General features: G+C 45.0%; 2 protein-coding genes across 5 annotated transcripts; both read right to left on the bottom strand.

Annotated features, from left to right (window-relative positions):
• Positions 1-3583: 3583 nt before the first annotated feature.
• MISP3 (MISP family member 3) lies at positions 3584-6037 on the bottom strand. Of its 4 annotated transcripts, none has more exons than XR_004667836.4 (3): positions 4770-6037; positions 4183-4321; positions 3584-3940 (listed from the first exon to the last, which is right to left on the bottom strand). XR_004667836.4 is itself a non-coding variant. In XM_057300673.2 (3 exons), the coding sequence occupies exons 1-3, from the start codon at positions 5335-5337 to the stop codon at positions 3923-3925; spliced, it is 660 nt and encodes a 219-aa protein (XP_057156656.1). In that variant the 5' UTR covers positions 5338-6037; the 3' UTR covers positions 3584-3922. The 4 variants fall into 4 exon arrangements, 3 of the variants coding, with proteins under 3 accessions (XP_057156656.1, XP_054959887.1, XP_034801069.1); XM_057300673.2 differs by having other exon boundaries at positions 4183-4256; XM_055103912.3 differs by having other exon boundaries at positions 3584-4321.
• Positions 6038-6965: 928 nt separating this feature from the next.
• LOC117976923 (elongation factor 1-delta-like) lies at positions 6966-8332 on the bottom strand. Its single transcript, XM_034944691.3, has one exon. It carries the CDS (start codon positions 8237-8239, stop codon positions 7394-7396), a length of 846 nt encoding a protein of 281 aa, XP_034800582.1. The 5' UTR covers positions 8240-8332; the 3' UTR covers positions 6966-7393.
• Between the last annotated feature and the right edge of the window lie 6218 nt (positions 8333-14550).

Raw genomic sequence — 14550 nt, 5'->3', positions numbered from 1 at the left:
AGTACTGGAAGGGGAAGGAAACAAGCTTTGTTTCCTGGGTCCTGTTGCTGAGCAGCTTTCTACACCCTTGATTCTCAAACTTCCTAGTGTGCATCAGAATCACATGGAGAGTTTGATCATTAAGTCTGGGATGAGACCCAAGAAAGTGCTTTTTTTTTCTCTCTCTCTTTTTTTCTTTTTGGTAGAGACTTTGTCTTGCTATATTGCCCACACTGGTCTTGAACTCCCAGACTCAAGCAATTATCCCACCTCAGCCTCCCAAAGTGCTGTGATTATAGGCATGAGCCACCACACCTGGCCCCTGGAAGGCGCATGTCTAGCAATTCCCCAAGCATTGCGGATACTGCTGGTCCTGGTGCCACTACATTGAGAACTGCTGGTTTATATTTACTTCATGGTTCTCATACTCAGCTGTATATTGTAATCACCTGGGAGCTTCAAAAAATACTGATGTCAAGCCCTTCCCCCATTCTGAGTTACTTGACATATGGGGGCCTCAGTTGAGTTTAATATTCAGAAAAGTTAGAGAATCCCTCATCTATACTTAAGTAGTCCTGTCCACTCTTTTTTTTTGGAGATGGAGTCTCGCTCTGTCACCCAGGCTGGAGTACAGTGGTGCAATCTCAGGGCTCACTGCAACCTCTGCCTCCTGGGTTCAAGTGATTCTCCTGCCTCAGTCTCTTGAGTAGCTTGGACTACAGGCATGCACCACCATGCCTGGCTAATTTCTTGATTTTTAGTAGAGATGGGGTTTCTCCATGTTGGCCAGGCTGATCTCGAACTCCTGACCTCAGGTGATCCACTCGCCTTAGCCTCCCAAAGTGCTGGGATTACAGGCATGAGCCACTGCACCAGGCCTAATTTTTGTATTTTTAGTGGAGATGGGTTTTCACCATGTTGGCCAGGCTGGTCTCAAACTCCTGACCTCAGGTGATCCACCCACCTTGGCCTCCCAAAGTGCTGGGATTACAGGCATGAGCCACCATGCCCGGCCCCTGTCCACTCATGACATACTTAGTTCTTGGCTCCCCTGCTGGAAATTAAGACCAGCCTCTAGGTGTCTCCATTTTCCACCTTCCCAGGCTCTCTCCGCCTTTCTCTACATAGCTCCCACAGTCACAGTGAAGTATGCTTAGGATGGGGTCAGCTGATGAGCCCTTCATGGGCTGAGCTGCTCTTGGGTGCAGCCTTGTATCAGCGTGACCTCTCTGTATTTTATGCATATGGATTTCACTAGACATTTGATGCCCCTATACAAGAGACAGAGTTGGACAGAGCCAAGAATTTGTTTTTGTTTAAGACAGAGTTTCGCTCTGTCACCCAGGCTGGAGTGCAGTGACACGATCTCAAGAGCCAAGAGTTGAAACAGCGATTCTAAAATGTTCCTGGGTTGGGTGTGGTGGTTCACACCTGTAGTCCCAGCTACTCAGGAGGCTGAGGCAGGAGGATCAGTTGAGCCCAGGAGATCAAGGTTACAGTGAGCTGTGATCATGCCACTGCACTGCAGCCTGCGTGACAGAACAAGACTTGTCTCCAAAATTGAAAACATTTTTAAATTTAAACTTCCTGGGTCTCCCCTTTTCTGGTCTTAGTGAATTTTTTTTTTTTCCTTAGGTTACAGATCTCACTCTCACCCAGGCTGGAGTGCAGTGGTTCAATCATAGCTCACTGTAGCCTCAACCTCCCAGGCTCAGGCGATCTCCTGCTAAGCTTCCAGAGTAGCTGGGACCACAGGCACATGCCACCACACCCGGTTAATTTTTTGTAGAGATGGGGTGGGGCAGTGTCTCGCTATGTTGCCCAAGCTGGTCTTGAACTCCTGGGATCAAGCAATCCTCCTGCCTTGGCCTCCCAAAGTGCTAGAATTACAGGCATGAGTCACCGCGTCTGGTCCTCAGTGCACTTTTTTTTTTTTTTTTTTTTTTTTATGGAGTCTTTTTCTGTCACCCAGGCTAGAGTGCAGTGGCGCAATCTCGGCTCATTGCAACCTCAACCTCCCGGGTTCACGCCATTCTCCTGCCTCAGCCTCCTGAGTAGCTGGGACTACAGGCACCCACCACCATGCCCGGCTAATTTTTTTTTTTTTTTGTATTTTTAGTAGAGATGGGGTTTCACCATATTAGCCAGGATGGTCTTGATCTACTGACCTCGTGATCCACCTGCTTTGGCCTCCCAAAGTGCTGGGATTACAGGCGTGAGCCACCGCGCCAGGCCCTCAGTGCACTTCTAAGACACTGTAAAACTAGTCCCAGAATGTTAACTGTGCAGATACAGTTTTAGAGACAATTTAGGGTGTTCACCCACCCTCTTGAGCCCCCATCCAGGGGAGAGAAATTAACCAGAGCTTGCAAATTGACAGCCACAGGCCCTATTGCAAACAGGTGTTGCTTGCCACCTTCCTTCCTTCCTCTCCTCCCACACAACTTGTTTTCTAGGCAGGGCGCCTAGAAAAAACTGGGAGGCTGAGGCCAGCAGATCACTTGAGGCCAGGAGTTCAAGACCAGCCTGGACAACATGGTGAAAACCCATCTCTACTAAAAATACAATAAATTAGCCGGTGTGGTGATGTGCACCTGTAATTCCAGCTACTCGGGAGGCTTAGGCAGGAGAATTGCTTGAGCCCAGGAGGCGAAGGTTGTAGTGAGCTGAGATCGCACCACTGCACTCCAGCCTGGGTGACAGAGCAAAACTGTCTCAAAAAAAAAAAAAAAAAAAAGTTTTTCCTAAATAGTCACAATCATAAAAATGCAGATTTATCTCTTAAAAGCCAGGTTTCAGTTGCCTTTTTTATTTTTTTGAGGCAGAGTCTCACTGTGTCACCCAGGCTGGAGTGCAGTGGCCCGTTCTTGGCTCACTGCAATCTCCGCCTCCTGGATTCAAGTGATTCTCATGCCTCAGCCTCCTGAGTAGCTGGATTACAGACATGCACCACCACGCCCGGCTAATATTTTGTATTTCTAGTAGAGACGGGGTTTCACCGTGTTGGCCAGGCTCGTCTCGAATTCCCGGCCTCAACTGATCCACCCACCTCGGCCTCCCAAAGTGCTGGGATTACAGGCGTGAGCCACCGCGCCCGGCCACGGATGCTTTTGGAAAGCAGAAACTCTTGACCCAACACCACGAATGAGCACGTCTCATAGTGAGGACCCATGAGGTCAAGAAAAACGGTGATCATTAGGAACTAATAATGTTGAGAAGCCTGAACCCTCACCACCTCTTTTTTTTAGTAGCTATTGTTTACGTTCCCAGGGTAGGAACAGCCTCTTATCACCACTGTCTAGCCAGTGCCCAGCGCAGGGCATACCGTTGGCACCAATAAATGTTGACGAGGAAGCCTGGAAACGAGAGGGTGTGAACTCGGTAAGCGCGCCACATTTTGCGCCCGGGCCGCCAGGGGGCGGTAGGACCTGGGCCAGGCCGTGTCTGGCCGTGCCGGGGGAGGCGGGCAGCCCCAGAGCAGGGCGGTAAGGGCGCATTCCCGCATTCCGGCCCGCACCTCTTGGGGTTTTCTCGGGCCTCCCTCGGCCCGCCGTGCTCCCGCCCCACCCCAGACGAAGAGGACCCAGAAAAAAACAGGCTGCAGTGCCCTGAAAGAAGAGGCTTTATTGGGGGTGGGGGGAGTGGGGCAATCGAGGCGGTAACTCCGGCCCTCTTAACAGTCAAGGGAGAGGGTAGTTCAGTTTGCAATTAGGCAGAGAAGGGCTGGGCAGTTTCACTGGCGGAGTTGTGGGTGGTGGTCAGTTTCCCAATGGGGGACTGTAAGTTTTATAGAGGGGGCTGGTCAATTTCACAAAGGCAAGTCGATTTCATCTTCCCCAATGCAGAGAGCCGACCCTTCTCCAGGCCTAATGCTAGACGCCCCCCGCCCTGTTCCTCTGACGCGTACGTTACTTCCGGCCGGGGGTCCCAGCCTTTTCAAACCTCAAGGTTTGCGCTCCTCCTGGGGACAGAGGGCCAGAAGGAAGGCCGGCCTCAGGGACCTGCGCACTGCATCCAGGCTCGGGGTGGCGGTTTGGGCCTCAAGACCACCGTCTCCTCTTCACCCCGGGGATGCGTCCCAGACTGAGTTCTGACCAGAGTGGCCCTCCAGGGAGGATGCACTTTTCCCCACCAAGCGTCCTGGCACCGGAGGGGTGGGGGGACCGACAAGCTCTAGAGGCACACGGGTAAGGGGGCTCCCACCTGCTCCAGGCCGTTCTCCGAGACCTTTCTGCGGGGGGGCCAGATCACCGCCAACTTTCCGTCGCCCCTGCTCGCTGCGGGGGAAGGGGCGCTCAGCTCACCAGCTGGCGGCAGCCAGGATGAAAGGCCGGCCGCACCCCTTAAACACACACAGGCGTTCACCCTCCGCCTCCCCATGAAAGCCTCCATTCAACTCCAGGCACCCAGGAACCCGAGGGAGGAGGGAGGTGAACCCAGAATGGAGAAGCAGGAGCCCGAAAATTCAGAGGGAGGACCCAGGAGTGCCAGAACCCAGTCAGGGTTCCCTGGAACCCGACAAAAAGGAAGACATCTGGAATGCCCCCACCCCCGCGCAGCCTGGGTGGTGTGGATCAGAGAGTCCATCACTCCCGGTGGAGGGGTGGATCACAGCGAGTAATGGAGCTCCAGAAGGGGTAGGCAAGAGACAAAGTTGAGAGGGGGTCTGGGAGCTTGGAGGGAGAGACCCCGAGAATCGGAGGGCCACAGGAGGGGCCACTGAAGTTGGGCAATCGGTGGGGGCGGCTGGAACCCTGGGGGTCCCCGGCGTTGCTACGCCCGCGGCTTACCGGTGAGGCTCGGCGTAGGCTCCTTGAACTCCGCGGTGCCATAGACGCTGCGCCGCTGGCGCTGCAGTTCCTGCTCGCGCTCGCGCACGGCGCGCACCTCCTGCTCCAGCAGTGACGGAGTGAAAGGCGGCGGGGCGCTGCCCAGCACCGGGCACCCGCCCTGCACGGCCGAGCGCGGCCGTCCCCCAGGCTCTGGCAGCCTCTGCGGGCCCGCGCCGTCCCCCGCCCCCGCCGAGGAGCCGCTCCCCGCCGCGGCCTCGAAGAAGCGCTTGAGTTCGCCCAGCGGCTGCGGCGGCGACCGGGCGCGCGGCTCGGGGACCGCGGGGCGCGCCAGCGCCGCCTGCCGGTGGGCCTCCCGCTCGATGTCCCGCTGCATCTGCGCGCCCGCCCGCGCCCGCTCCAGGGCGCGCGGGAGCGCGGGGCCAGGACCCGGCAGGTTGAGCACCGGCCGCACGCGCAGCTCGACGAGTTCACGGCCTGCGCGGCCCGGGCTCAGGCCCCGGCTCCGGCGCAGGCTCTCCTCGCGTTCGCAGCTGCGGCGGATTTCGCGCTCGATGGGCGTCTCCATGAACCGCTCCTCCCGGGGACGCTGGGGAGCCTCGGGGCACGGCGGAAAACGCAGGTGGGGGGCTTCCGAGCCTGACCTGGAGGAGGAGGTCTTAGGGCCTGGAGGGGGATGCTGCCCCTGGAACTCCGCCCTTTGCGCTTCGGACGGCCCAGGGTCGTCTCTGCCTGGCTCAGGACTCTCAAAGCCCGCAGCTGTGGACAGCCCGGGGCTCTCTGCGTCCTGCTCGACTGATGGCTCGAGGACTTCGCTCTCTTGCTCCAGGATCTCCACGTCCTTTGCGGAGGGCTTGGGGACCTCGGTGTTCAGCTCCGCAGCAGCTCTGGGGCTTCGCTGTCTGGCCCTGGGGACTCCTGGCCCTCCTCTTCAGATGACCCCAGGGTTTCGTTCTCCGGCCGGTGGGGGCCTTCGTGTCCAGGGTTGGAAGCAGTTCGGAAGCCTCAGTTCCCAACCGGGGTTTTGATTCCCAGAGCGAGGACAGAGGGCACTGTGAGGCACCTGTGGCGGCAGTGGCGGCCCGTGGGTTCCAAGGCGTCGCCCGCACCGGCCGCTTCTCTGACCCGCCTCTGGCCTCCAGGAACGGCCCCCGGGGGCAGGGCCGGGCACCGCCCCCGGCACCTGCCAGGAGGACTCCCGCCCCGCCCTGGCCCCGCCCTCGGGACAAGGGGCGCCTCGGTGGGGCACTCAGTTTCATCAGCTAGCGCGCCCAGTCACCTCAGGGCACGGGACTTCTTGGAAGAGGGCTTCCCTAGACCCGGCCCCGCTCTCTGGGGGGCCATTCTGGGTGCTGGGTTCTACTGAGCGCACCCTGGCACTTTTTCAGAGCCATGTCCCCGTCATCGTCCGGGAGACTGGGCCCAGCAGCGCGTCGGACTGGGGTTCTGAACCACTAGCCGCTTGGTGAGGTGTCCCCCGAAGCCGTCTTTTCGGGACCCGGGCAGCCCCGCTTGGTCGTGCCAGCCGGCAGGCAGCGACTCCTCAGGCCTCTGGGCCCTCCCTCCGATCCAGCCTTGCAGCGCACAGCTCCGGCCCGAGGGGGCGCCAGGAGCCGCCTTACTGGCCGCTGGGGTCTCCCTACCAATGCTTGGGCTCAGCGAGGTTCCCAGCCGCGCACCACTGCCCCCACGCCAAGCCGAGAAGCGGCTTCCCCTCTCCTCCCGGAAAAATCCGGGAGGTGTCCGCTGCCAAGGGCACTCCCGGATTGAGGGAGGAGGGAGAGACGGACACAGTGTGCCGTGGGCGCAGCTTAGCGGTTGCAGTTGAAAGGCGGTCACCTTGGGCCCGGGCGCCTGGGGAGGCCCAGACAGGAAACAGGAGGCGTCCAGGGTAGGGGGAAAGAGCAGCTGGGGCCGGATCATGCGGTTCAAGGGCAGGATCGATGCCCTTGCGCGGGCCACCCTCCCCTAGGGACGTTTTCCACTTTCCCCCTAATGGAAGCAGACTCTTCCCAGAACCTGCCCCCAACCCCACCATTCTGGGGTGCCCAGAAGGAAAAATACAGTTACCGGCCGGGCACGGAGGCTCATGCCCGTGATGCCAGCACTTTGGGAGGCCTAGGTGGGAGGATCACCTGAGGTCAGGAGTTCGAAACCAGCCTGGCCAGCATGGCCAAACCCCGTCTCTACTAAAAATACAAAAAAAAAATTAGCCAGGCCTGGTGGTGGGCGCCTGTAATCCCAGCTACTCAGGAAGCTGAGGTGGGAGAATCACTTGAACCTGGGAGGTGGAGGTTACAGTGAGCCAAGATCACGCCACTGCACTCTAGCCTAGGCAGCAAGAGCAAAACTCTGTCTCAAAATAAATAAATAAATAAATAAGCTGTATACTTCTGGGAAAAAGTTTTCTCTATAGCACCTTCCCCACTGCATCATCTCCTGGTCCTTCCTCCAGCCATGCCAACTGGGCTGGGTTCTTGGCCCCCTTTCACGGGAACATTTTTTTCTTTTTCTTTTTCTTTTCTTTCTTTCTTTTTTCTTTCTTTTTTTTTTTTTTTTTGCCGGTCTCAGTCTTTAATCGTGGCAGGGCCTTACGCACGCGCGCACATACACACACTCAGGCTTCAGATCTTGTTGAAAGCTGCGATATCGACACTCTGCACGTGCTCCTCAAATTTAGTGATCTCCTCCTCCAGCAAGTCTGTCCCCACCTTGTCGTCCTCCACCACACACTGAATCTGTAGCTTCCGGATACCGTAGCCCACGGGCACCAGCTTGGAGGTCCCCCAGACCAGCCCGTCCAGCTCGATAGAGCGCACACAGGCCTCCAGCTGGGCCATGTCCGTCTCATCGTCCCAAAGCTTGACATCCAGCAGGATGGAGGACTTGGCCACTAGTGCAGGCTTCTTGGCCTTCTTCTCCGCGTACTGCCGTAGCCGCTCCTCCCGCAACTGTGCCGCCTCCTTGTCCTCCTCCTCATTGTCGCTGCCAAACAGGTCAATGTCATCATCCTCGACATCCTCTGCTGGTGTGGCTGGCTTCTTGGCCGGGGACTCCACTTGGCGCATGGGAGACACGTGCTGGGTCTGCGGGGCCGTGGCCCGGTGGCCAGGCGAGCTCTTCTCCAGCACGTTCAGCTGGGCCTCCAGCTTGGAGATGGCCTGCTGCAGCTCCTGTACCACGCCACGCAGGCTCTGGTTCTCCACTTCCAGACTGGCGATCCGGACAACGAGCTCGCTGTGGTCTCCGCTGGGGCCACTGGAGGCCCCGGGGCCTGAGCTTCCAGCCAGGGATTTCTGGATGTTCTCTCTGGCTCTCACAATGTCATGGAGGATCACGCTGGCACCGTTCTCCTGGCGGGAGGCACCTGCCACAGGCCCGTTCATCTGCTGGTAGAATCTCCTTTCTGCGTCGTCATATTTGAACTTGTCAAACCAGATCTTCTCATGTGCTAGGAAGTTTGTAGCCATTTTTCTGACGCCAGCCAAGGACGCGGCGACCAAGGAGGAGGAATCGGCGGACGCGGGAAGATTGATGAAAGGGCTCTTTTTCTTTTTTGAGACGAAGTCTCACTCGGTTGCCCAGGCTGGAGTGCAGTGGTGTGATCTTGGCTCACTGCAACCTCCGCCTCCCGGGTTCAAGCGATTCTCCTGCTTCAGCCTCTGGAGTAGCTGATATTACAGGCGTGTGCCACCACGCCCAGCTAATTTTTTTGTAGTTTTAGTAGAGACAGGGTTTCACCATGTTGGCCAGGCTGGTCTCGAACTCCTGACCTCATGATCTGCCCGCCTCAGCCTCCCAAAGTGCTGGGATTACAGGTATGAGCCACCGCGCCCGGCTTCTGGGAGCTTTTTCTGACAAGAGCACCTATGATGTCCGTTTGGCAGATTCAATCACTGACTTCATTCCCTGTCCTCCTCTTCATTAGCTCCTTGGTCTTTGGGTACACCACCCCCTCCTGATTTCCTTCTACTTCACAAGCACCCCTTCTCAGACTTCTGTTTCACCTTCCTTCCCCTCTGGCTTCCTTGGGGTCACCTGATGAAAGAGAGGAGAGTGAAGCCAAGGTGTTTATCCCAGCCAGGCACGGTGGCTCACACCTGTAATTTTAACACTTTGGGAGGCCGAGGCAGGAGGATTGCTTGAAACCAGCCTGGGTAATATAGGGAGACCCTGTCTCTGCAGAAAGGAAGAAAGAAAGAAGGAAAGAAGGAAAGAGAGAAAGAAAGGGAGGGAGGAAGGGAGGGAAAGAAGGAAGGAAGGAAGGAAAGAAGACATTTTTTTAAATTAGCTGGGTATGGTGGTTTGTGTCTGTAGGCCCAGGTACTTGGGAGGCTGAGGTGGGAGGATCATTTGAGCCTAGGAGTTTGAGGCTGCAGTAAGCTATAATAATGCCAATACACTCCAGTCTGGGTGATAGAGAAAGACCCTGTCTCTAAATAAATAAATAAATAAAATAACACTAAAAAAAAGATGTTTAGCTGGGCACAGTGGTTCACACCTGTAATCCCAACACTTTGGGAGGCTGAGGCGGGCAGATGGCTTGAGCCCCAGGAGTTCAAGACCAGCCTGGGTAACGTAGTGAGACCCTATCTCTACAAAAAATGCAAAAATTAGCAGCATGTTGGTGGTGTGTGCCTACAGTCCCAGCTACTCAGGAGGCTGAGGTGGGAGGATCACCTGAGCCCAGGGAGATCAAGGCTGCAGTGAGCTGTGATCACACCACTGCACTCTAGCCTGAACAACAGAGTAAGACTCTGTCTCAAAAAAAAAAAAAAAAAAAAAAAAAGTTGGCCACGCGCAGTGGCTCATGCCTGTAATCCCAGTGCTTTGAGAGGCCGAGGCAGGTGGATCACCTGAGGTCAGGAGTTCGAGACTAGCCTGGCCAATATGGCGAAAACCCATTTCTACTAAGAATACTAAAAATTACCCAGGTGTGGTGGCAGGCACCTGTAATCCCAGCTACTTGGGAGGCTGAGGCAGGAGAAATGCTTGAACCTGGGAGATGGAGGTTGTAGTGAGCCAAGATTGCACCATTGCACTCCAGCCTGGGCGACAGAGTGAGACTCTGTCTCAAAAAAAAAAGAAAAAGTTTATCCCATGTCCCCTCCCTCCAAGCCCCATTGGTGACATCCCTCTGCTACAGGCAGTAGCTCTACACAGCTCTCTCCAGGGCAAAGAGGTGGTCACAGCTGCCAGGCGTTGCTAACCCAGGGTGTCTATACTGTGCCTTGATGGTTTCCCCTCCAGCTTTATAAACTCGGTTCTATTAAGTTCTCATCAACCACCGTGTTCAAGTGCACAATCTTTTTTTTTTTTTTTTTGAGATGGAGTTTCGCTTTTGTTGCCCAGGCTGGAGTGCAATGGTGCGTTCTCGGTTCACTGCAACCTTTGCCTCTTGGGGTTCAAGCGATTCTCCTGCCTCAGCCTCCCAAGTACCTGGGATTACAGGCATGTGCCAGCACGCCCACCTAATTTTTTGTATTTTTAGTAGAGACGGGGTCTTACCATGGCCAGGCTGGTCTTGAACTTGTTACCTCAGGTGATCCGCCTGCCTCAGCCTCCCAGAGTGCTGGGATTACAGGCATGAGCCACCGCGCCCAGACTTTTTTTTTTTTTTTTTTTTTTTGAGAAGGAGTCTTGTTCTGTTGCCCAGGCTGGAGGGCAGTGGCACAATCTTGGGTCACTGCAACCTCCACCTCCTGGGTTCAAGCAATTCTCTGCCTCAGCCTCCCGAGTAGCTGGGATTACAGGCACCCACCACCATGCCCAGCTAATTTTGTATTTTTAGTAGAGACAGGGTTTCACCATCTTGGCCAGGCTGGTCTTGAACTCCTAACCTCATGATCCACTCGCCTCAGCCTCCCAAAATGCTAGGATTACAGATGTGAGCCACTGCCCCCAGCCTCAAGTGCACAATCTTTCCTATTGGGACTCAGGCTCTGACAAATTTCAATCTCATGTTTTAAACATCTAGGCTGGGCTGGGCACAGTGGCTCAAGCCTGTAATCCCAGCACTTTGGGAGGCGGAGGTGGTGGATCACTTGAGGTCAGGAGTTCGAGACCAGCCTGGCCAACGTGGTAGAACCCCGTCTCTACTAAAAACACAAAAAAATTTAGGTGGGCGTGATGGTGTGGGCCTGCTACTCAGGAGGCTGAGGCAGGAGAATCCTTTCAACCTGTGAGGCAGAGGTTGCAGTGAGCTGAGATCGTGCCACTGAACTCCAGCCTGGGTGACAGAGTGAGACTCAGTCTCAAAAAAAAAATCTACGCTGGGTGCGGTGGCTCACGCCTGTAATCCCAGTGCTTTGGGAGGCTGTGGCAGGAGGATCACTTGAGGCAAGGAGTTTGAGACCAACCTGGGCAACGTGGCAAGTGGTGAGACTCCACTTCTAATATATATATATAATATATTATATAATATATAATATATATTATATATATAAAATATTATATAATATATAATATATATTATATATATAAAATATTATATATTGTATATACTATATATTAATATATTTATGTATTATATATTATATATAATTATATATTATATAATATAAAAATATATTTATATATGATATATATTATATATAATTATATATTATATAATATATTATATATTATATTATATAATATATTATATATTATATAATATATATTATATAATATATAATATATAATATATTATATATAAATATATATTATATAATATATAATATATAATATATTATATATAAATATATATTATATAATATATATTTATATATAATATATTATATATTATATATTATATAATATATATTTATATATAATATATTATATATTATATATTATATAATATATATTATATTATATATAAATATATATTATATAATATATAATATATTATATAATATATAATATATTATATATAAATATATATTATATAATATATAATGTATTATATATAAATATATATTATATAATATATAAATATATAATATATAAATATATATAATATATAATATATAATATAATCTATAAATATATTATATAAAAATATATAATATAATCTATAAATATATTATATAAAAATATACAATATAATCTATAAATATATTATATAAAAATATATAATATAATCTATAAATATATTATATAAAAATATATAATATATCTATAAATATATTATATAAAAATATATAATATAATCTATACATATATTATATAAAAATATATAATATAATCTATACATATATTATATAAAAATATATACTATAATATATACATATATTATATAAAAATATATAATATAGATATACATATATTATATAAAAATATATAATATAATATCTAAATATATTATATAAAAATATATAATATAATATATACATATATTATATAAAAATATATAATATAATATCTAAATATATTATATAAAAATATATAATATAATATCTAAATATATTATATAAAAATATATAATATAATATCTAAATATATTATATAAAAATATATAATATAATATCTAAATATATTATATAAAAATATATAATATAATATCTAAATATATTATATAAAAATATATAATATAATATCTAAATATATTATATAAAAATATATAATATAATATCTAAATATATTATATAAAAATATATAATATAATATCTAAATATATTATATAAAAATATATAAATATATTATATAAAAATATATAATATAATATATGAATATATAATATAATATATAAATATATTATATATAACATATAAATATATTATATATATAACATATAAATATATTATATATAACATATAAATATATTATATATAATATAACATATAAATATATTATATATATAATATAACATATAAATATATTATATATATAATATAACATATAAATATATTATATATATAATATAACATATAAATATATTATATATAATATAACATATAAATATATTATATATATAATATAACATATAAATATATTATATATATAATATAACATATAAATATATTATATATATAATATAACATATAAATATATTATATATATAATATAACATATAAATATATTATATATAATATAACATATAAATATATTATATATATAATATAACATATAAATATATTATATATAAATATATATTATATAATATATAAATATATTATATATAAATATAGTATATAATATATAAATATATGATATATAAATATATTATATGATATATAAATATATGATATATAAATATATTATATGATATAGAAATATATGATATATAAATATATTATATGATATAGAAATATATTATATATAAATATATATTATATAATATATGAATATATTATATATAAATATATTATATAAAATATATATTATATAATATATAAATATATTATATATAAATATATTATATAAAAATATATATTATATAATATAAATATATTATATATAAATATATATTATATGATATATAAATATATATAATATCATATATAAATGTAATATATAAATATATATTATATAATATATAAATATATATTATATGATATATAAATATATATAATATCATATATAAATGTAATATATAAATATATATTATATAATATATAAATATAATATAATATAGAAATATATATTATATAATATATAAATATAATATAATATAGAAATATATATTATATAATATATAAATATAATATAATGTGTAAATATATATTATATAATATATGAATATAATATAATATATAAATATATATTATATAATATATACATATAATATAATATATAAATATATATTATATAATTTATAAATATAATATAATATATAAATATATATTATATAATATATAAATATAATATAGTATATTGTATATAATTATATAATCTATAATATATTATATAATTATATAATATATTAATATATAAATATAAATATAATATATAATATATAACATATAATACATTAATATATTATATATAATATATTTATCATATTATTAATTTTTATATTTATTAATAATATATTATTAATAAATTATTATTACTAAATTAATAATGTATTTATATTTATTATTATATTAGATATTTATTATTATATATTATTAATGTATTATATAATATATTTATGGACATTATTATAATATATAAATAAATATATTATTATATATAATATGTAATACATTATATATAATATATTTATATATAATATATTAATATATATTATATAATATATATTTATATATTATATATTATAATATATAATATATATATTATATATTAATATATTTTATATATATATATATAATCTTTATGCTGATGTCTCCCAAATTTATATCTCTAACTCTGACTACTCCGCTAGGCTTTGGACTCATATCTAGCAGTCTCTGGTCTAATAGACATTTCAGACTGAACACTTCCAAAACCACATTCTTGGTTCTTCCAACCCTACTCTTCCTCACCGTGTGTCAATTTCACCCATTCAGTTTTTCGTGCCAAAAAGTACCCCAGGAGTCAGCCTTAATTTCTTTCTTTAGCCACCCTCCAATTCATCAGCAAACTCTCTTGACTCCACCTCCAAACAGATTTTGGATTCATCCACTTCTCTCCATCCTTGTTCCTTCCAGCCACCTCCTGCCTCTCAAAGGTTCCCATCAAGCCACGCACAGTGGCTTGCTCATAATCCTAGCTACCCTGGAGGCTCAGGCGGGAGGATGGCTTGAGCCTAGGAGTTCAAGAACAGCCTGGACAACATAGTAAGACACCATCTCTAAAACAATAATAATAATACAAA

Source organism: Pan paniscus, chromosome 20 (genome assembly GCF_029289425.2).
Source record: "Pan paniscus chromosome 20, NHGRI_mPanPan1-v2.0_pri, whole genome shotgun sequence".
NCBI lineage: Eukaryota > Metazoa > Chordata > Mammalia > Primates > Hominidae > Pan > Pan paniscus.
Note: the sequence above shows the minus strand (reverse complement) of the source record. Positions and strands in the feature narration are given on the sequence as shown.

Excerpts from the sequence above, each read along its gene's own strand:
- MISP3 (XM_034945178.4), bottom strand. The coding sequence starts at position 5,337 with ATGGAGACGCCCATCGAGCGCGAAATCCGCCGCAGCTGCGAACGCGAG. Across the intron at positions 4,257-4,769 it reads GCCTACGCCGAGCCTCACCG|CGAGCAGGGGCGACGGAAAG; the intron begins GTAAGCCGCGGG and ends CTTCCCCCGCAG.
- LOC117976923 (XM_034944691.3), bottom strand. The coding sequence starts at position 8,239 with ATGGCTACAAACTTCCTAGCACATGAGAAGATCTGGTTTGACAAGTTC.